The sequence below is a fragment of the Conger conger genome, chromosome 12 (genome assembly GCF_963514075.1).
Source record: "Conger conger chromosome 12, fConCon1.1, whole genome shotgun sequence".
NCBI lineage: Eukaryota > Metazoa > Chordata > Actinopteri > Anguilliformes > Congridae > Conger > Conger conger.
Window position 1 is genome coordinate 8987226 of NC_083771.1, and position 23276 is coordinate 9010501.

Below are 23276 nucleotides of genomic sequence, written 5' to 3' on the forward strand. Positions count from 1 at the left end.
CTGAATGGTTATGATCTCCAAGGTAGACTGTTACAGAAACTAGACCATTACATCAGCCGCACTGAACCAATCAGAATAACCAAACATTACTATATTCTGACCTGGGATTATCATGAAACATCTTTATGCCATCTCCAGTATTCCTGTGCTCTAACCTGTAAGGAATGTGGGAGAGAGGGGGCCCAAGAAGGCTCCCCCAGGAATCCTTCTCTAGCTCTCCCCCACAGGCATGTGTACCAAAAGGTGGGGGCTAACAATGTATGCTCCGGGAGGGGGGAAGTCAGCAAGCTGACCAGCGCATGACACCAAATGTTACTTATGACTGGCTTACAGCAGGTAGGTTGTTCCAAACGTCTTGGAGAACTAGCCACAATTCTTCTGTGGACTTAGGCAGCCTCAAATACTTCTGTCTCTTCATGTAATCCCAGACAGACTCAATGATGTTGCAATCAGGGCTCTGTGGGGGCCATACCATCACTTCCAGGACTCCTTGTTCTTCTTTACGCTGAAGGTAGTTCTTAATGACATTGGCTATATGTTTGAGGTCATTGTCCTGCGGACAATAAATTTGGGGCCAGATGCCTTCCTGATGGTATGGCATGATGGATAAGTATCTGCCTGTACTTCTCAGCATTGAGGAGACCATTAATTCTGACCAAATCCCCAACTCCATTTGCAGAAATGCAGCCCCAAACTTGCAAGGAACCTCCACCATGCTTCACTGTTGCCTACAGACACTCATTCTTGTACCGTTCTCCAGCCCTTCGCTGAACAAACTGCCTTCTGCTACAGCCAAATATTTCACATTTTGATTCATCAGTCCAGAGAACCTGCTGCCATTTTTCTGCACCCCAGTTCCTGTGTTTTCATGCATAGTTGAGTCGCTTGGCCTTGTTTCCACGTCGGAGGTATGGCTTTTTGGCCGCAATTCTTCCATGAAGACCACTTCTGACCAGACTTCTCCGCACAGTAGATGGGTGTACCTGGGTCCCACTGGTTTCTGCCAATTCTGAGCTGATAGCACTGCTGCACATTTTCCGATTGTGAAGGAAAGTAAGCATAATGTGTCCTCCATCTGCTGCACTAAGTTTCCTTGGACAACCACTGTGTCTATGGTCCGCAACGTTGCCTCTTTCCATTTGCTTCTTCAACAGAACTTGGACAGCACATCTGGAAACCCCTGTCTGGCTTGAAATTTCTGCCTGGGAGAGAGTGTCTTGTTGCTGTGCTCAGTCTTGCCATGGTGTATGACTTCTGACATTAAACAGTCTTCAGCAACCTCACCTCAGAGTTTGGCTGTTCCTCACCCAGTTTTAACCCTCCTACACAGCTTTTTCTGTTTCAGTTAATGATTGTGTTTCAACCTACATATTAAATTGATGGTCATTAGCTCTTGTTTGGTATAATTGGTTAATCACACACCTGACTGAGTCACGTGGGATCGCCAAGAAAGATGGCAGCACACTAGGAGAACTCCTGACGACCATCAGCTAATTACATAAATTTTGAAACGTACACTTCGATTTGACCATAATATTGTTGTCCTCTACTAAAGTAAAGGATTATTGTAGGTAATTGACCGATAATTTGCAGCTTTCATGTAAAATGACGGGCAATAATAAAGCAAACTTTTTCAAGGCTACAGGGAAGAGAGTTACGACTCGGCTGACAAAGATGGCGGATGCAGAAACCGAGACTAGACACAGCCAGCCACCAGAGAGAGCCTCGTCACCGGGGACACCCGAGAGTGATACTCCAACGAACAAATCCAAAATAGAAGATTCTATATCTCACACTGGAAGGATTGATGGCGATATGTTTGAAGAAATACGGAAAATGAGTGCTACTCTGCAGGTGGTGGCGATGGATGTTGTCTATTAAGGAGACAACGAAATAACTCAAAGACTCAGTGGAAAACGTACAAATACGGCTTGGAGAGGCAGAACAACGGATATCGGAGGTGGAGGATGTAAACGCTCGGATGGACAAAAATATGGAGAAATGCGACAAGAAATTGGAACCACTGTGGACACGGGTGGAGGACCTCGAGAACCGAAGTAGGAGGAATAATGTCAGGATGGTGGGACTGAAAGAAGGCAAGGAGGAGACGGGCAAAGTGATTCAATATGTGGAGAAGGTTCTCTCTCAGGGGCTTGGTGTTACTGGCAACGAATTTGAAATTGAACACGCACATCGTTCTTTCGCCACCAGGCCTGACCCGAAGGAACCTCCTAGGACCGTAATGATACGCTTTCTACGTTCATCGGCTCGAGACAAAGTGCTACAGGTGGCTAAGGAGAAGCGTGAAATCGAGTGGGAGGACTGTAAACTGTCTTTTTTTGAGGATCTATCAAGAGAGCTAGTGGAGAAAAGGGAAGGCATTCATCCCGGTGAAGAGACGTTTACACGAGCTTAACGTGAGGCACAGGCTGGTGTACCCTGCAACGCTTTTCTTTACATGGAAAGGACAAAAGAAGACAATCCGAGTCAGTACGGAGGCGGAGAAGTTTGTACAAGATCTTAAATAGAGGATCAGGGGGCTAGATATTGAAAACAGAACGAAGTGTGCGTGAATCTATGAAAATAAGGTAACTTTTATGATGGGTTTGTTAAGAGGTCGAAAGGGTTGTGTTGCCACTAGTTATCAACGCACCTCACGGACCGAGTTAAGTTAGTTTAGTTAATTTAGTATGGGGGGAGGGGGGTGGGGATTATTTAGCAATAGCATGTTCTGTGTTGCTTTGCTTTGGGTTATGTTTTGTTTGTTCATGTTTGATTTTAGCACTAAGACAGTATATTGGAATAGGCCTAACAGTGTTTTGGATAATTCATTGAATAAGTGTTTTGTTAAGATTGTTGTTATGAAGGGAAAATGGCAATTACGATCACAGCGTGTTTACAGGTTTGAAAATGATGGATAACAGATACATTAATATAATATCGTGGAACATAAATGGATGTGGGAATCAAATTAAAAGGAGGAAGGTTTTGGCATATTTGAAATCCAGAAATCCAGATATAGCATTTATTCAGGAGTCTCATATAATGGGGGATGAGGAAGCAGTGAAAAAAAGCTGGATGTTTCTATAACAGAAGAAGAGATTAGAGCTACTATTTTATCCATGAAAACGGGGAAGTCACCAGGCTTGGATGGCTTCCCGGTTGAATATTATAAGAAATATGTTGATATCCTGGCTCCCATTTTACATGAGGTGTATTTGGAAGCATTTGAGACAGGCTCCTTGCCTGGCACATTTAATGATGCTTTAATTTCTCTTATCCCTAGAAAGGACAGAGATACTTCAGATCCATCTAATTATAGACCTGTAAGTCTTATTGGGGTAGATTGTAAGATCTTGACAAAGACGCTGGCGTCACGGTTAGAGAGAGTGCTACCAGACATCATAAATGGGGATCAAGTAGGTTTTATTAAGAACAGGTCCTCAGTGGATAACATGAGAAGGCTTATGCATCTTACATATATGAATCGCTCTAGTCCGGTACTGGTGGCAGCCTTCTCACTCAATGCCGAGAAGGCGTTTGACCGGGTGGAATGGGGATTCCTTATGGTTGCTCTTTCAAAATTCGGGTTTGGGCCTGGTTTTTGTAACTGGGTGAAAATACTCTATTCCAACCCAAGAGCAGCTGTTCTCACAAATGGGCTGATTTCGAATTTTTTCTGCCTTTCTAGGGGGACTAGGCAAGGTTGCGCTCTCTCTCCATTGCTCTTTACGATAGCTCTAGAACCACTGGCTTCAGCAATCAGAGCTGATGTAAGAATTAAGGGTGTGCATGCAGGGGGTAGGGAGCATAAGCTATTTATGTATGCTGACGATATTTTAGCAGTGTTAACAGATCCTGCCTGCTCTTTACCGGTGTTACTTGAATGTATTGACTCATATTCTAGATTGTCAGGTTATAAGATAAATTGGCGGAAGGTATGCCTATTTCGAATACATGTCACTCTAGTGATATTACATCATATCATTTCAAATGGATACCTTCAGGTATGAAGTACTTGGGTATTCAGTTAAACTCAAATTTGGAAGAAATAATGCCTTCAAATATGGAACCACTCCTCCAGAAGATTAAAATGAACCTGGATAAATGGGGGAAATTAAAGCTTACTCTATGGGGGAAAATTAATGTGATTAAAATGGTGGTTACCCCACAATTCAATTATGTTTCCATGATGTTGCCTGTTAGTATATCACCACAGTTGTTTAAGCGATATGATACAATTATCAAAGACTTTCTATGGGACAAGAAGAGACCAAGGATCAACATAAAGAAAATGTGCTCACCAAGGGACATGGGAGGTATGGCATTACCCAATGTGAGGCTATACAACATGTCGTTTGAAATGTCTAGATTGATAAAGCACTGGAAGGGAACAGATCCAGAGCTGAGCTGCATCAAAATTGAACAGGAACCAGTAAATCCTTTCAAACCTTTGGATGTTCTTTCACATGGTTCAAAGACTAATGGATATGATTACTCTTCAAATCCAGTACTCTCATTCTAAGGCAGTCTGGAGAGAGGTGCACACGATGTGTGGTGTGTCACATTTAAGACAATCATATGCCTCTATATGGCACAATCCTGCCATACGTATTGGTAAAAAGACAGTTTATAGGAATCAATGGCTTATAAAAGGGATATACAGGATGAGTGGCCTGTATGTGGATGGAGTGTTTATATCATTTTCTGAACTTGTGCAAAAATATGATTTGGAAAGCAAAGGTAATTTCTGGAAATACTTACAAATTAGAGACTGTATCAATAAGGACCAAATAATTCTGGGCAATAATCCAGTGATGGAATTTTTGGAACTACCCTGTATAGCACACAGGGCCGCTGTGTTCTACAAAACCTTTAACAGGTTACAAAAAGATATGTGTAAAAATCTGAGGATCATTTGGCAGAAGGACTTAAGGTGTGATCTGAGTGATGAGGAGTGGTCAAAAATATTATCAGATACCGGGAAATATATAAAGGAGGCTAGGGGGAAATTTACTCAGTACAAGGTAATACATAGGTTTTATTTTACTCCTTCTAGGCTCCACAGGATGGGCCTGCTGACCAATAATTTATGTTGGAAATGTCAGACAGAAACAGGTACATTCTTACATGCTATTTGGGAGTGTGAACTTGTTTACCCATTTTGGAAGAAAGTGCTCAAATGCATAGGGGAGTGGCTGGGTACGACGATACCTGTGTCACCAAGAATATGCCTACTGGGAGACCAAACAGAATTGTCCAGTATTTCAAGGGATGACCTGGTAATGATAAATGTAGGGGTGGTCACGGCTGCCCGAATGATCCTCAGATTATGGAAAAGTACATCCTCTCCAGGCATTAAAAAATGGATGGAAGCTATGTTAGAAATAGTATCATATGAACATATGTTGGCTAGAGTCAATAATGAAGGTGGGAAATTTGAGAGGTCATGGGATCGATTTTTCGCTCACAGCACAGCTGGGACACTGTGTTGATCTGGATGTACTGCTGTTGATAAATGTTTATTTTGGTTTTTCGTGTATATATTTCGTATAGGCCTTTGAATGTTGTATAACTAAAAGTAATAATACTGTCTGTTTGTGTATAATTTACTAAATAAAAACTTTAATGACAAAAAAAATCACACACCTGACTATATGCCGACAAAATCCGACAGAAGAACTGTGGCTAGTTCTCCAAGACGTTTGGAACAACCTACCTGCTGAGTTCCTTCAAAAACTGTGTGCAAGTGTTCCTAGAAGAATTGATGCTGTATTGAAGGCAAAGGGTGGTCATACCAAATATTGATGTGATTTAGATTTTTCTTCTGTTCACTCATTTTGCATTTTGTAAATTGATAAAACTATAAACATTTCTTTTTCGAAAGCATTCTTACTTTACAGCATTTTTTTTTCACACCTACCTAAAACATTTGCATTTGGAATCTGTTGCTGTCAACTCTCAATATCAGATCCAAAGAGCTGTCACTATCAGTGAAGCAAGCCATCATTAGGCTGAAAAAAGTCAACAATCAAGAGAAGACTTCACCAGAGTGAATACAGAGGGTTCACCACAAGATGTAAATCATTGGTGAGCTTCAAAAAGATTAGAGTTTGCCAAACAACATCTAAAAAAGCTGCGAAAGCAACCAAAGAGTTTTTTAAGGCAAAGAAGTGGAATGTTAAGCAATGGCCAAGTCAATCACCTGACCTGAATCCGATTGAACATGCATTTCACTTGCTGAAGACAAAACTGAAGGGAAAATGCCCCAAGAACAAGCAGGAACTGAAGACAGTTGCAGTAGAGGCCTGGCTGAGCATCACCAGGGATGAAACCCAGCGTTTGGTGATGTCTATGCGTTCCAGACTTCAGGCTGTAATTGACTACAAAGGATTCCAAGTATTAAAAAGTGAAAGTTTGATTTATGATTGTTAGTTTGTCCCATTACTTTTGGTCCCTTAAAAAGTGGGAGGCACATATACAAACCCTCAAATTAAAGCTGAAAGTCTGCAGTTAAAGCACATCTTGTTCGTTTAATTTCAAATCCATTGTGGTGGTGTATAGAGCCAAAAAGATGAGAATTGTGTCGATGTCCCAATATTTATGGACCTGACTGTATATGAGTCAGAGTCGCACAAGTCATTTAGAGGACAACCCTGTTAACCAGTGGACATGAGGTGCTGTCATCTGGGATGACTAAAGCCCTGCCACAGATACAACACAGTTCTACATTATACCACCTGAAAGGTTTGCACTGTAAAATAAAATAAAAAACTTATCCAGAGATTCAGATGCCGGAAATCAAACCGTCAACCTTCCGGAGAACAGAACCCACCACCTCTACCCGCACTGCTTCACCGGGGTCAGGGCCTGCAGGCATACGGCCGGATCGCATTACCTGGCGACGAAGTCCCGGCTGACGTCGAGGAAGATGAAGAAGCACTCGTCGTTGGGCGTGAAGGCGCGGTGGGCGCGTAAGCTCCGCCTCTCCTCGCGCAGGCTCTTCAGGTCGATGACGTGCAGGTCGATCTCCTCGGCGATGGGCGGCGGCGACATGGGGTCCGAGATCACGCAGTTCGCCGGCCACGCCCGGCTGTTCACGTACAGGTACCTGAGCGCCGACAGGAACCACCGTCAGCCCATGCAGTGTCATTTTACAGTGTCATTCAGCAGTGTCATTTTACAGTGTCAATCAGCAGTGTCATTTTACAGTCTCAGACAGCAGTGTCATTTTACAGCATCATACAGCAGAGTAATTTTAGTGTCATACAGCAGTGTCATTTTACAGTGCAATTCAGCAGTGAACCATCACAGGTTAAGGTCAGGGTCAGGGTCAGGGTTAGGGTTAGGGTGCACACTCGCCTGTGGTCGGGGGAGAGGCCCATGCCGATGATGTGGCCGTGAATGTCAATCACATGATCCAGCGAATCAAAGAACTCCTCTGAGCTGCGCTCCTTCCCCAGGACCGGCCCACAGGTGCTCATCTGATCCGGCCAGATCCGCTTGATCCCTGCGGAACCCGAATCAGCACCCACGGGGTCAGGATCCACAGGGAATCCAAACGGCACAATCTGCACTTAAAAACTCTTTTTATGTTTTTATGTCTTAAATCACTTTATTCATAGCTATAGATCTCTATAATATACTATTCGACCCACGGATTAGTCATATCTATGCAAACATCCCCTAACAAGCAGATTCAGTGACATTCTGTTTGAATTTGTACACTCAAAATTAGTTTCCTGTCTGTATTTTTCAGTCTAGAAAATAGTTTCTGGAGTAAGATTTCAAAACATGAGCAAAATCAAGATTTAAAAAAGATTTATTCCCATTAATACTTTTGAAAAATAACAGGATAATTATTAATTTCATAATGCTAGGGTTACTGCAAGTACAAGATTCCACACCTACAATGTAACCTCAGCGCCCTCTAGTGGTGAACTGAACTGTCTGCCTAATCATCACTCCTCAAATGAGGTACCAAAAACACAAAGCTAATGATTTTACCATTGATTGCTCAATTTCTGTTCATAATTTTCAAGAAACACCTAAATACCCATAAGGCACAAGGAGAACAGGTAAGTCTTTGTTGTATTTCTCTGGTGAGGGGAGTAACAGGTACATGCGCCTATATGATGAGGAGTAACAGGTAAGTTTACATTTACATTTACATTTTTGTCATTTAGCAGATGCTTTTAATCCAAAGCGACTTACAAGTGCATAGGTTCTTCCACAAGTTAAAGCATCACATCCATAGCTAGTAAAATACACATGAAGTGCTGTTCTAAACACAGTCATCTTTGTTTTTTTTTTTGGGGGGGGTTAGACAAGAGGGATAGGGATATCAGAAAGGGGGGCGGGGGAAATCAGGAGGGAGGACTAAGACACAGTTTGAAAAGGTGTGTTTTTAGTCTGCGTCAAAATAGGGGGAGGGATTCTGCTGTCCTGACAGTGGTAGGCAAGTCAGTGTACCAATCTGTTGAGGGGAGTAACAGGTAAGTGTACCTATCTGGTGAGGGGCGTAGGTAAGGCTGCCGGTGGTGAAGAGGAGGTAGGTTTTGTCCTCCGCCTCTCCTGATGGGGAGGGGGTGAGCAGCGAGGAGTCAGGGCGACGGGTTCGAGTCTTTCCCAAAAACTCAGCCACCCTGGATTCAAGTTCCCTCTCCCTTTCCGCTGCACTGCACCGGCCCTGACAGAGCAACAGAATTTATTATTATTATTATTTTTTTTTTTTTAATGTCACATGTGTATGAGTGTGCCTGTACACGTGTGCGTGTGTGTGTGTGTGTGTGTGCGTGCGTGCGTGCGTGTGTGCACGTATGCGTGTGTGCGCGCGTGCATTCATGTATATCAAACCACATGAATCATGAAATCATTCCAAATGTGAACCTGTATCATGTGACCAAGCCTCAGGTTCTGGCCGTAGTGGGGGGGGCGTGGGTACATCTGGCCCTCCCCCTCCTCTTCCTCGCCCCCCTCCCCTTCCTCCTCCTCTTCCTCCTCACTGTCGCCCAGGTCGAAGAGCAGGGGCTGGTGGCGCTGGCCAAGGCGCTCCTGTTCGGCCCGGGCCTGGGACTGGGCCTCGTAGTCCAGCAGCAGGTCAGGGGAGTCGTGCCTCTGGCTGTGCGCCACCATGACGGTGCGGATGGTGCTGGCGTTCATGTTCTGGATCTTAAAGAGACGCTTCACCACGTTCAAGTTCTCCGACTCCACATCCTGCGGAGGCCAGAGGTGAAAGCACGTGTTTTAACGCCATTGGTCCAGCAGAACCTTATCAGACCTGTCATTGGTCCAGCAGAACCTTATCAGCCCCTTCATTGGTTCACTAGAACCTTATCAGCCCTTTCATTGGTTCACTGGAACCTTATCAGCCCTGTTATTCACTATAATCTAATCAGTGCTGTCATTGGTAATTTGTCCCTTAGCTGTAAATATGGACGCTGACTTCATATAGTGTGGAGGCACTGCCTGACTGGGCCTGTAGCATATTAAATGCATGTTTGCATTAACTGGGCCTGCAGAACATTAAATGCAGCATGCAGCATATTAAATGCATGTTTGCATTAACTGGGCCTGCAGAACATTAAATGCATGTTTGCATTAAGTGGGTCCTGCAGCATATTAAATGCATGTTTGCATTAACTGGGCCTACAGCAGATTAAATGCATGTGTGCATTAACTGGGTCCTGCAGCATATTAAATGCATGTGCACATTAACTGGGTCCTGCAGCATATTAAATGCATGTGCGCATTAACTGGGTCTGTAGCATATTAAATGCATGTGCGCATTAACTGGGTCCTGCAGCATATTAAATGCATGTTTGCATTAACTGGGCCTGCAGAACATTAAATGCATGTTTGCATTAAGTGGGTCCTGCAGCATATTAAATGCATGTTTGCATTAACTGGGCCTACAGCAGATTAAATGCATGTGTGCATTAACTGGGTCCTGCAGCATATTAAATGCATGTGCGCATTAACTGGGTCTGTAGCATATTAAATGCATGTGCGCATTAACTGGGTCCTGCAGCACATTAAATGCATGAGCACATTAACTGGGTCTGTAGCATATTAAATGCATGTGTGCAATAACTGGGTCCTGTGTCATAAATGCATGTGTGCATTAACTGGGTCCTGCATCATATTAAATTCATGTGTGCATTAACTGGGTCCTGCAGGTTTTTAAATGCATGTGTGCATTAACTGGGTCCTGTACCATATTAAATGCATGTGCACATTAACTGGGTCCTGCAGCATATTAAATGCATGTGCGCATTACCTGGGTCTGTAGCATATTAAATGCATGTGTGCATTAACTGGGTTCTGCAGCATATTAAATGCATATTTGCATTAACTGGGCCTGTAGCATATTAAATGCATATTTGCATTAACTGGGTCCTGCATCATATTAAATGCATATTTGCATTAACTGGGTCCTGCAGCATATTAAATGCATGTGCACATTAACTGGGTCCTGCATCATATTACATTCATGTGTGCATTAACTGGGTCCTGCAGGTTATTAAATGCATGTGTACATTAACTGAATCCTGTAGCATATTAAATGCATATTTGCATTAACTGGGCCTGTAGCATATTAAATGCATATTTGCATTTACTGGGTCCTACATCATATTAAATGCATGCGTGCATTAACTGGGTCCTACAGGTTATTAAATGCATGTGTGCATTAACTGAATCCTGTAGCATATTAAATGCATATTTGCATTAACTGAGCCTGCAGAACATTAAATGCATGTTTGCATTAACTGGGCCTACAGCAGATTAAATGCATGTGTGCATTAACTGGGTCCTGCAGCATATTAAATGCATGTGCGCATTAACTGGGTCCTGCAGCATATTAAATGCATGTGCGCATTAACTGGGTCCTGCAGCATATTAAATGCATGTGCGCATTAACTGGGTCCTGCAGCACATTAAATGCATGAGCACATTAACTGGGTCTGTAGCATATTAAATGCATGTGTGCAATAACTGGGTCCTGTGTCATAAATGCATGTGTGCATTAACTGGGTCTGAAGCATATTAAATGCAAATTTGCATTAACTGGGTCCTGCATCATATTAAATTCATGTGTGCATTAACTGGGTCCTGCAGGTTTTTAAATGCATGTGTGCATTAACTGGGTCCTGTACCATATTAAATGCATGTGCACATTAACTGGGTCCTGCAGCATATTAAATGCATATGCGCATTACCTGGGTCTGTAGCATATTAAATGCATGTGTGCATTAACTGGGTCCTGCAGCATATTAAATGCATATTTGCATTAACTGGGCCTGTAGCATATTAAATGCATATTTGCATTAACTGGGTCCTGCATCATATTAAATGCATGTGTGCATTAACTGGGTCCTGCAGCATATTAAATGCATGTGCACATTAACTGGGTCCTGCATCATATTACATTCATGTGTGCATTAACTGGGTCCTGCAGGTTATTAAATGCATGTGTACATTAACTGAATCCTGTAGCATATTAAATGCATATTTGCATTAACTGGGCCTGTAGGTTCTTAAATGCATATTTGCATTAACTGGGTCCTGCATCATATTAAATGCATGTGTGCATTAACTGGGTCCTGCAGCATATTAAATGCATGTGCACATTAACTGGGTCCTGCATCATATTACATTCATGTGTGCATTAACTGGGTCCTACAGGTTATTAAATTCATGTGTGCATTAACTGAATCATGTAGCATATTAAATGCATATTTGCATTAACTGGGCCTGTAGCATATTAAATGCATATTTGCATTTACTGGGTCCTACATCATATTAAATGCATGCGTGCATTAACTGGGTCCTGCAGGTTATTAAATGCATGTGTGTATTAACTGGATCTGTAGCATATTACATTCATGTGTGCATTAACTGGGTCCTGCAGCATATTAAATGCATGTGTGCATTAACTGGGTCCTGCGTCATAAATACATGTGTGCATTAACTGCAAAAGACACCTTCAAACCACAACACTGTTTATCCCTCCCCCTTCTCTATAAACGCACTGACGTTGAAACGCCATTGGTTGTGGCAATATTCAACCAATGAGCTTGAATTATTGTACAGTGGTACAATGTTTTGGTACAGAGTGTCGGGCCGTCAACTGCATATTTTGAAACCCGAATTTAAGGACTATAAATACAGGCAGAGGGTGTGTAAACATGTCAGTGAGCCTTTTTCAATGACAGGGATTGACAATGGTCATGTAACAATGCTTTAACACAAAAATCTTACATATTGTACCTTTAACTGGGCTGGTAGCATATTAAATGCATGGGTGCATTAACTGGGTCCTGCAGCATATTAAGTGCATGGGTGCATTAACTGGGTCCTGCAGCATATTAAGTGCATGGGTGCATTAACTGGGTCCTGCAGCATATTAAATGCATGTGTGCAGTGGGTGGGTTCTGGGTTCTGGTAAGGGGTGGGGCATACCTGGAAAGCCTTGTTGAGCCACAGAACAGAGCACGAGGTCATGTTCCCGATCCAGTGCAGGTTCCCCGAGATGAGGTGCGTCTCGTTCAGCCAGCAGCCAAAAACATCATAGGGCTTGTTCCTCACACGGGACAGGAGGGTGTAGTTCTCTACGGAAAGGGGAGGGAGTCACACAAGCTTTACTGTAGTTCGCTGGGAAGGGAACGGGGTCACACAAGCAATAGTGTCGCTATCAGTGAAGTTGGGTTAAGTGTGTTGACACTGTCTAGCCTTGAACAACGCCTGGCACAGGATCCTTATAAACATCACACACTGAGCTACAAGCACAGAGCCACTGAACAAACAGCTTCCCAGCATGCTTTTGGCTCATGTATGCAAGAGCTGCACAGGCCTGGCGGCTCAGTAACAGTGCAAGAGGCGGGTGGTGTGGCAGGGATACCTCAGTGAGCCCTGAGCAGGAAGTGGGGGAGGGGGTGTGCGTTCATAAACAAGGAAAACCATGGAAACCACAGAACTGCAGACTACAGATTTCAAAAAGGCACCCACCAAAAACAGCAGTGCCCCAGCACCCTACGAACCGACATTATTCCCTCCCAGCACGTATACATAGGTAATACCAACACTGCGACGAATGACAAGGGCCGACTTACCAAAGAATATAAACAACCTCTGAAACAGAACTAAGAGCAAATAAAGTATACATGTCAACAAAACCTTGTCGAAGCAACTGAAAATGACTAGACTGCTTGTAGGTGATGACTGCATGAAGCAGTCATGAGCAACTGTTAACACACCCAACAACGCCGCGACAACACCCTTCCACATCTTGAGAATCTGCTCCGCCTCCCCTGACAGCTGAATATAAATAATGACCAGGAGCCAGCTTGTGTGCTGCGCAATCAGCAGCTAGGCTCTTGATCTTCACTGAACAGAGTGAACTTCTGGCCAGCTGTGTGAAAGCCTGCTCAGTGCGGGAGAAACAGGAGGCTAAAAGAAAGCAGAGAGCTGATGCCTTCACAGTTACAAACGCAAATAAGACGAAGCAAACAAGACCTACAGCACAGAGAAACAAAATGGAGGGCAGAGACAGCCATGTCTAGTCTCTGCAACACCCACACAAAAGTGTAGCATGCAGATAAATGCAGCAAAAAAAAAAAAGTCTTAAGTACTTATATTGAGACTTCAAGTCTTATTTATTTTACTTTTCTTCCAAATAAGTCAAAGAATATTACCATGGGGGTAATACCTTTTGACTCATTTCAAGATTTGCCAAGAGAAAAATAACATTTCACGAGAAAACAGTACCTTAAAGCGAGCTAATATTTTCTACTGGAGAGAACAAAATAAGATCTGAAGCCTTAGGACAAGACTAAAAATGCTTGTTAAGACAGTGAAGATGGTACGGGTTAGAGCAGGGGTCTGGCTATCCCCTGCTTCTGTGTGAACTAAGGCGCCTTTGATACCATGCACCAACATCTGTTGTGTAAGCAGGAAGCTTCTGCTCTCCGTTAAGCTGTTTGCCAAATTCACTTGTGTTGCATCATATGACTTGAATTCCCAGACAATTCCAGAATGCTGTGCTGTGTTAGCACACCATTACCCCTTAAACTCTGCATCCAACACTCCTGACCACATACCCCGTAAATCATGTCCCTTATCGCACAAACAACCCTATTCACCGTGCACCGCTAAGTTTGCCATGGGAACGTTCTTCCACAGACCAGCTGTGATGGGACCTAACAGTCATGAAGTGTGGAGCAGAGATGCTCTATGAAAGGATAGTTCTGCATTAGAGAATGTCACACGCTAGAGGTTAGTGTACATTAGAGAAGCTAATGTGCTATATTAGATGTGTGCGTGTCAGATAAGCTAAAATGCTATATTAGATGCATCTGCGTTAGATAAGCTAACGTGCTACATTAGATGCGACTCTGTGTTAGGTAAGCTAACATGCTACGCTTCATGTGACTCCGTTAGATAAGCTAACGTACTACACTTCATGTGCACCTGCGTTAGATAAGCTAACATGCTACATTAGATATGACTGTGTTTCATAAGCTAACATGCTACATTAGATACGACTGTGTTAGACAGGTTAATTTACATTTTACATTTACATTTTAGTCATTTGGCAGACGCTTTTAATCCAAAGTGACTTACAAGTAAAAAGTGCATAGGTTCTTCCACAGGGTAATGTTAATGTACACTTCATGTGACTCTGTGTTAAATAAACTAACGTGCTACACTTCATGCAATCTGTGTTAGATAAGCTAACGTGCTACACTTCATGCGAGTCTGTGTTCGATAAAGAAATGTGGGACACTGGGAGCAGTGAGGGGTACACACAGTGGGGGGGGGGGGGGGGGGGGGGCGTACCGAGGCTGATGACAGCGATCTCCCCAGATGAGGACTGCTGGGGTCCCAGGTAGACCCCCGACACCAGTAGCAGGCTGTCGTCGGCGTTGAACTGGGAGAACTGGGTGTAGCCCCAGTTAAACTGGCGCATGCTGGAGCTGTGCACGAGCGCGATCGTCCCATCGGGCCGCTCCGTATCCCACAGCTGGGGAGGGAGGGAGAGGAGGAGGGATGAAGAGTGGAGAGAAAGAGGGAGAGAGATGAAGAGGTTGAGGGTGATGGAACACATTTTTAACAAGAAGACCAGGTGGCGTGCTGGTGGAATGGACTGGGGTGTTGTGGGGAGGGGTGGAGTGGGTGTTGGGTATAGCAGGGGTAGGAGTGGGTGTTGGGTTTAGCAGGGGTAGGAGTGGGAGTTGGGTTTAGCAGGGGTAGGAGTGGGTGTTGGGTTTAGCAGGGGTAGGAGTGGGTGTTGGGTTTAGCAGGGGTAGGAGTGGGAGTTGGGTTTAGCAGGGGTAGGAGTGGGTGTTGGGTATAGCAGGGGTAGGAGTGGGTGTTGGGTTTAGCAGGGGTAGGAGTGGGTGTTGGGTGTAGCAGGGGTAGGAGTGGGTGTTGGGTGTAGCAGGGGTATAAGTGGGTGTTGGGTGTAGCAGAGGCACAGAGGGATGAGTGGGTGTTGGGTGTGGCAGGGTCACAGAGGGATGGTGTTGGGTGTAGCAGGGACATAGAGGGATGGTGTTGGGTGTAGCAGGGTCACAGAGGGATGGTGTTGGGTGTAGCAGGGTCACAGAGGGATGGTGTTGGGTGTAGCAGGGTCACAGAGGGATGAGTGGGTGTTGGGTGTGGCAGGGTCACAGATGGATGGTGTTGGGTGTAGCAGGGTCACAGAGGGATGGTGTTGGGTGTGGCAGGGTCACAGAGGGATGAGTGGGTGTTGGGTGTGGCAGGGTCACAGAGGGATGGTGTTGGGTGTAGCAGGGTCACAGAGGGATGGTGTTGGGTGTAGCAGGGTCACAGAGGGATGGTGTTGGGTGTGGCAGGGTCACAGAGGGATGGTGTTGGGTGTAGCAGGGTCACAGAGGGATGGTGTTGGGTGTAGCAGGGTCACAGAGGGATGAGTGGGTGTTGGGTGTGGCAGGGTCACAGAGGGACGGTGTTGGGTGTAGCAGGGTCACAGAGGGATGGTGTTGGGTGTAGCAGGGTCACAGAGGGATGGTGTTGGGTGTAGCAGGGTCACACAGGGATGGTGTTGGGTGTAGCAGGGTCACAGAGGGATGGTGTTGGGTGTAGCAGGGTCACAGAGGGGTAGCAGACCTTGACGGTGCAGTCCTTGGAGCAGGAGGAGAAGCGATGGCCTTGGTGGGAGAAGGCCAGATGCAGGACCTGGTCATGGTGCTCCTTCAGGGTCTGCACCTCCACACACGGGATACAGTCAAACAGTCGCTTAAACTCCCTGTACCAGGACACTGCCGCTGTATGTAGGGAGGGAGAGACAGAGAGAGAGAGAGGGAGAGGGAGAGGGAGGGAGAGAGAGAGAGAGAGGGAGAAGGAGGGGGAGAGAGAGAGAGAGAGAGAGAGAGAGAGCTCAGGACATTCTGACAAGGCACGTTCACCATGACACTACTGAAAAAAACAACATAAAGTGTCACTCTTACATCAGAGATTCACAAACCTCTCAGAGGCAGGTAGGCCCCTACCCACTGTACTGGCAGTGTGTGACTTACTATGTGAACTGTCCACCTGCTGGCTAACCTACATTTAAGTTCCTAAATCAGTACTGCACCGCTAACGGCTAGCATATGGTTTGTGGTGAAGGTCAGCAGCTAACACACTGCTTGTTGTGAAGGTTAGCCGCTAGAGCATGGTTGGTAGTGAGGGTCAGCGGCTGACACATGACTGGTGATGGTAATTAGTGGCTAGCAAATGGTTGGCAGTGAGCATTAGCGGTTGGCTACGCTACAGCGGCAGACCCCTGTAGGAGGAGCGGGGTTACCTGGGTGGCGGGGGACAGAGCGGGGGATTCGGTAGTAGCTGTAGAAGAGCTCTCTCCACAGGAACTCGTCCCGGGACACGGCCAGCCACTGGTGGCAGGTGAGCCCGGCGCTCAGCACCGCGTCATGGGGAAGGTGCAGGAAGATCTCCAGCACCAGGCTGTCTGGCAGAGCAGGGCCTGTAGCCATGCTGACATTCTGCCTGAGAGAGAGAGAGGGAGAGGGAGAGGGAGAGGGAGAGGGAGAGGGAGAGGGAGAGGGAGAGATGGAGAGAGTGGGGAGGAGGGAGAGACAGAGACAGAGAAGATAGAGATAGAGTGTGGGAGGAGGGGAGAAGAAAGAGAGATGGAGAGAGAGACAGGAAGTAGGGGGGAGGACAGAGAGGAAGGGAGAGAGAGAGTACAGGGGAAGAGAGAAAGGGGCAGTGTTGTGACAAAAAGACCAGGGTGAGACATTGACTTTGCATTCACCACCACTTTAAATGGTAAATGGTAAATGGTTGGCATTTATATAGCGCCTTTACCCAAAGCGCTGTACAACTGATGCTTCTCATTCACCCATTCATACACACACTCACACACCAACGGCGATTGGCTGCCATGCAAGGCACCAACTTTACAAAAACCATTACCATTAACCCAGATCAACAGATGTGTGAAAACGAGAAAAGGATCCACAACAAAAGTGAATCAGACCGAGGAAACATCAGAAAGGACCGGCATAACAGCACTTCTGCAGTTCTGGGCCTAGTTCACATCAGTGACCTTCACTGGGGGGGGGGGGGGCACACCCTCAAAATACACACATGTAGACTGACTATCAGACTGGCACTAAAAACACTTCATTTAACTCAGACTCACTTTGATCCTGGTCTTTATGAGGATTGTTAAAAATGAGCATTGCAACATTATCACGACTTTACTACAGTACTGCTCCGTTACCCTGAGCGGTAAAGTAAAGGTCAGTAGGAGGAGCTTTTAAAACTTCTATATTAAGCCTGCAGATGGGAGTTTGAAGCTGTCCAACAGACACTGACCACACCACATATCTGTATGTTTCTGTAATCTGACCACTTTAACACAGTGGGCCCACAAACGGAGAACTACAGCAACAACAATCTTCTCAAACAACATGGAGTTCTGAGTCATTGAAAGACTAGCGACATCTGAAAAGGAAACAAGAAAAGAACCAACTAGTCAGTATAGGGAAAACGTGTATCCAATTTGTTGGTCCAATTTGTGGCCCGAACATTCACGAGAGTAGAAATTACTTTTCATTTGTTCCATTTACCGCTGGCACCACAATGTTGAGCATGGGGTTTATTGTTGAGCAACTTTATTAACTGTCAGGTTATGAAAAATGTAGCCTTTAATATGGGGAGGAGAGCATTCCAGATATGTGCAAAAAGAATATTAACAATCAGCCCTAATCACAATGTCAAAGTCAAACTATGTGGGTCACACCTGAAGGAAGCACTCGCACATCACACAATTGGTTCCACGTACAGACTGATGCAAATGCAGTTACCTTCGCCCTTTTTTGTTAACTTAACTTAGTAAGAAAAATGACACTGTTCACCATGTCTTTTACACATTGCACGTGACAGTTAAGGAAGTTATCTAGCTTGCTAAAGTACATACTGTTAATGCGTTGACACAGCAATGTACTGTAATAGTGTACTACAATAGTGAAGGCGAAATTTGGACTGAAATAGTGAATTGTTTTTTGGGCTATTTCTATTTTGGGAAAGGGTGAAAGTTTCCCTTTTATACTGAAGTCGAAGACAACAAAACAAGTTAACATCCAACATTCAATATCGTTGTTCACCTTGATAGTTTGTTTCATCCACAAACCAGAATTTATTTCCGGAGTAACTTTTTTAATATGCAGAGCTTTACGCAAATAGAATACAAATTAAAAAATTTAAAAAATGTATACAAACCTTGGTAGATGCCTAAGTATTTCCACCATTTCCTGTCTGACTTCCACACTTCCACACACAAATTCATGCCATAGTAATGTGAACCAGAGCATGCAAAAATAAAGTCACTTGTTTCTTCATTAAACTACATTAACCCTTGCTCTTGATGATGGTCCACAAAATTTATTTTTAGAAGCATATTGTTTGGTGTGCGTCTCTTGACTGTTTTTCTTATTTCTCAGCCTCATAATGGCTTCCTCTGACTGTCACTGGCATAGCGCTGGTCCTCATGTTTGCAAACGCCAATAATAAACTCGAAAGGCAATCGAAAGCCTAGAATCAAGACTGGACACTGAAAGCTGTCTTATACCTGCACTATGAAGCAATTGCATACATTTGACTAATCAGAAATAGCGGAGAAGACAACTGTCCAAAGACCTTTGGTCCCCTAAAACAGAGGGACTATGTAGAAAAAGGAATGTCATTCCTACATGGATTTCCCAATCTGGCTGTACATAAAACATGACAGCCTGCACTTCTTCTAATTTCATATTCATTGTTTCATTTCATATCCAGTGTGCTGGAGTACAGTGCCAAAAGAACAGAAATTGTAGCACTGTCCAAATACTTACGGACTGCACTGCACTTTCAGGGCACTGTCATTTTTAGGACATATTAAGGCTATTTAAAATGAGGTAGTCGTGTTTAATACTTTGTCACATACGTGCATTGTCAGCTCCTGCCTTTTACAGTGGTCAGTTGCCTTAAGTCCTGTTCAGCGTATGAAGTGCATGTACAATTGGGATTCAGATCGGATGAATGACTTAGCCAGTACTGCAGTGTTCGTTACCGTTTTTTTTCTGGTTTCAAATAACTCCTTTGTTGCCTCAGCAGTCTGTTCAGGATAATTTTGTTGCTACTGGATGAAGCATCGTTCAGTGAGTTTGGAGGCATTGGGCTGAATATTAGCAGATAATAGGCTTCAGAATTCATTCAGCTGCTGTTACCAGCAAATACACCATCAACGAAGGCAGTGGCTGTGGCAGCAGTACATGCTTAAACCATGAGACCCCCACCGCCATGTTTTCAGAGATGACCATGTTTTAGTCTCCACAGTAAGCTCTCGCCATCACTCGCGATACCTTGGTCTCCTCTGCCCACAAGACCGTTTTCTAGAACATGCGCTTTTATGCACTTAGCCAACTGTAACCTGGACATCCTGGTTTTGCGGCTAATGAGGGTGTCGTTTTTCATGAGATCCATAGCACAAGTTATCTGTCAAATCTTCTCCGACTTATATTTACATTAGTTTGTTGGTCCTTCCCCTCAGCGAAATGTGTGCTGTGCTAATATGCATTAACACTTTTTATCCTGTGAGAAGATAGATTTTCCTTTTGTTTGTCATTTGGTATCCAAATATCACATCCATAACTCCGGAATTGGACATCCAGCTAGTGTACGCAAGAACAGGAAGGACAAGATAAGGACAGGAGCAAAGAAAAGGATCTTGCTGTTTTACATAAGCTGTTGCATCATGGATAATAAAAGGGGAGGACATTCAAGTAATGCAACCAACAAAAGAGGGCACTAGTTGACTGCCTGAAATATGGTGTCCCAAAGTGAGTGTTAAGGTGCCCACTGACTGCCCGTGCAGGTGAAAAGACTGTCAGGGAAGGTCACCTGCATGCTGACATCAGGTCAAACAGCCCACATACATCAGGGAGAAGCATGCAGAGGGAATAGGCGTTATGCCTTCACTTGCTTTAGATAATCTACCACCACAGTCATTCTGTTACTCAAATAAAGATTGCTGTGATCACAAATCAAGAATCCTCAATAAGAAATTATGACAACTCCCTGATCACAAATGCCACTTTCTTGGACAGTCTGCAGAACTACCACAATGTGAATATCTGTAGGAACCTGTGGATTGGTTCTGGAGAAAATCAAGTGAGATTGAACAGGAGTATATATAACAGAATATTCATCATTCATCAGTCAACTCCAAAATCCCCTATGACATAAATTAATGTGTATGTTACATACATGAGCTAGTTAGCAAAATTATGAAGAGGGTTAAAACATTACTGCAAGGATCTGCCCCTTAGTCAACTTTAGTCTCGTCCGTAAGGGCCGATTTACTGAACTGATGCAGTTATCCCAGTGTAAATAGCAACAAGGTCTAATGTTACCCAGCTACGCTACTAGTTTAGTTATTTGAACCTATTACTATAAATTAACCAGTGCTACTTCCATAGTCCATGACAAAATCATTTAGCTAGCAACATCTGGTTAATTAGTTACTGACAAAATAAATGACACGGTTATTTAGGGTCGCCCAACCATTTCATACTCAGTTAGCGCTGAAGGTTTTCATATTAATGTGGTAACTAGCTGGCCATGGTGGCAGTTAGCGAGCCAACCATCTGCTTGTTATAATAAATGAATTAATTCATTAAAAAGCCGCTAGAAAAAAAACAAAGGAAGCGAAAGAAAACGGCCGTCAGTTCAGATGAGAAACGTTAATAAACGTTAACTAGCTAGTTATGGATTTGTTAGCAGCCTTCGGACACCAATGTTGTTGCAAGCTAACGACGGCAACTTGCTTCCCAATGATCTACTAGATAGCTACAAGCTAGAGCTAGCTACCCAACAAAGATTGACAAGTTAGTTAGCAAGCAGCTTGTTACCATTCGCCCACACAAACCCATTATGTTACCCAGCGAGTTTGCTTCAGACCCTCTCATTTATCAAATATATTCAATTTATTTCAGCTCTCCAAGTGATTTAAGTTAGCATGATACACGGAAGTATATGCAGTTACCTTGACGGCTAGTGTTGTTGAATACACCCTAACGGGCTAGGAAGACTCTCTGATAGAACTTTCTGATAGCTTTTTAGCATAACATAGCTAACGCTAGCCAGCTAGCTAGCTAGCTAGCAGAGGCGTTAGCTGGAGAGCTACTACTTTCCATTGCAAACATATATGACATTTCACGCCTCGCCTAATACTGTCCATTAGTCACTTACCTGGCATTGGGCGAATCGGGAGGTGTTTGTTGTTCTGACGTGACCAATTCTTTAAAAGATCAAATATTTATCGACAATCCTTTCGGCCGGTACAGAATTTGCTGTCCCTCAAGTGTTACACTCAGACATTACTAGCCGATCATTATCAGCAAATGGGAAAAATGGCATCCAAGGCTTACCAATTAATTTCAGAGTAAAGGCAAGATAAACCATCACAAAAGGCAATGCCCCGACCTATTTGTCAGTGAATTTTTTTTTTCACGTAATGACATTAATTAAAAACCTTGGCACAAGGTGTGAAAAAATGTACAGCACACAAAAATAAACCGACAGCACTCAGATTAAGCCTACAGTAGTCCACGACTACGGTAAATTCCATTTTGAATAGAGATTCCATATACAAAACCTTATTTAGTCCAGGACTAAATAGGTGAAACTGGCCCTATCAGACACAATTTCCTTATGAGATCAGCTCAGTTGTATTCTTCCATTAATGGAATTTAAGGTACTTCATGTCATAAAAACATAAATAAACTGTGATTTAAAGTAGTTGGTTGCTTTGCTGTCAACTCTGTCCAATAGGGAGTTTTGGAACTCTGTCATTGGCTGGTTGATCAGGTCAGTGTACTGTAACCTCACAAATGTTTTTGTGCATTATTGATCACCTACATACAGACAGCTACAGCACCTCACATCTACTGCTAACATAGACCAGGATAGCGATCACCTTTAGAGCGATGCTGTGACAAATCTTTGGAGGTAAGAATACATCCCTTTTAAAAGTGCAAGTCAAAATAGAACAGATGAATATTTAATCTATTAAGTAAAAGAATAGCTTTGAAAAGCTTTGTCTTATCTCAACCTTATTTACCTCTTATTTAGATCTACATTAAAATATGTTTTTATTGAAATAATATCAATTAATTTCTAATTAATGTTATAGACATGTATAGTTTCCTTTGTTGTGGACATAAACATTGTTTATACCAGATGCACTTCAAATGCTTTACTCTTTGACAAATGCCAGTCTCTCCCTATGGATGTTAAAAGAGGTAACATGATAGAGGTGATGTCACTTAATCTGTAACAGCCATGTTCCCTGAGGAGGCGAGAAAGCACGCATAGCAGCAGTTATAGTAATTTATAACACAGCTATATATACAGCTATATATAATATAATAGAGTTGGAAGGACGGAGGGATATAGTCGGAAGGGGAGGTAGCATATGGAGAGGGTAATCCTGAAGGAAGGCATGAAATATATAATGAAAAAGAGGAGACAACATGTTGGGAAGGGAGGAATTTGAGAGGTGAAGAAACATTAGATGGGTTGGATTGGTCTTGTGTTGCCATGCTACAGGACGTTGATTTAAATGAACAAGGCCAATCATAAGGAGATATCTATTCCCGGTTTGAGAGGACACTCATCATGCAGCAGTGAAGGCATTGCAGCCACACATTATGCACAAGAAGAATTAAAGCTTTGGGAAAAAAATGAGTGCATTTCTGTATTGCACT

The 23276-nt window shown here is 43.7% G+C and overlaps 1 protein-coding gene across 3 annotated transcripts in view; it reads right to left on the bottom strand.

Moving 5' to 3' along the window:
- The window catches only part of fbxw5 (F-box and WD repeat domain containing 5), a 29598-nt gene extending 7699 nt beyond the window's left edge, over positions 1 to 21899 (bottom strand). The window contains exons 1-9 of one of the 3 annotated variants that reach the window (XM_061262882.1): positions 21760 to 21899; positions 16811 to 17010; positions 16132 to 16289; positions 14839 to 15022; positions 12463 to 12611; positions 8890 to 9216; positions 8506 to 8689; positions 7363 to 7510; positions 6899 to 7111 (exon numbers count right to left, since the gene is read on the bottom strand). In XM_061262882.1, coding sequence (XP_061118866.1) covers positions 6899 to 7111; positions 7363 to 7510; positions 8506 to 8689; positions 8890 to 9216; positions 12463 to 12611; positions 14839 to 15022; positions 16132 to 16289; positions 16811 to 16997 — 1550 coding nt within the window. In that variant the 5' untranslated portion in view covers positions 16998 to 17010; positions 21760 to 21899. Of the gene's footprint in view, positions 1 to 6898; positions 7112 to 7362; positions 7511 to 8505; positions 8690 to 8889; positions 9217 to 12462; positions 12612 to 14838; positions 15023 to 16131; positions 16290 to 16810; positions 17011 to 21553; positions 21656 to 21759 lie in introns of those variants that run through there. The other 2 variants (XM_061262881.1, XM_061262883.1) reach the window with 2 other exon arrangements.
- Positions 21900 to 23276: the final 1377 nt, after the last annotated feature.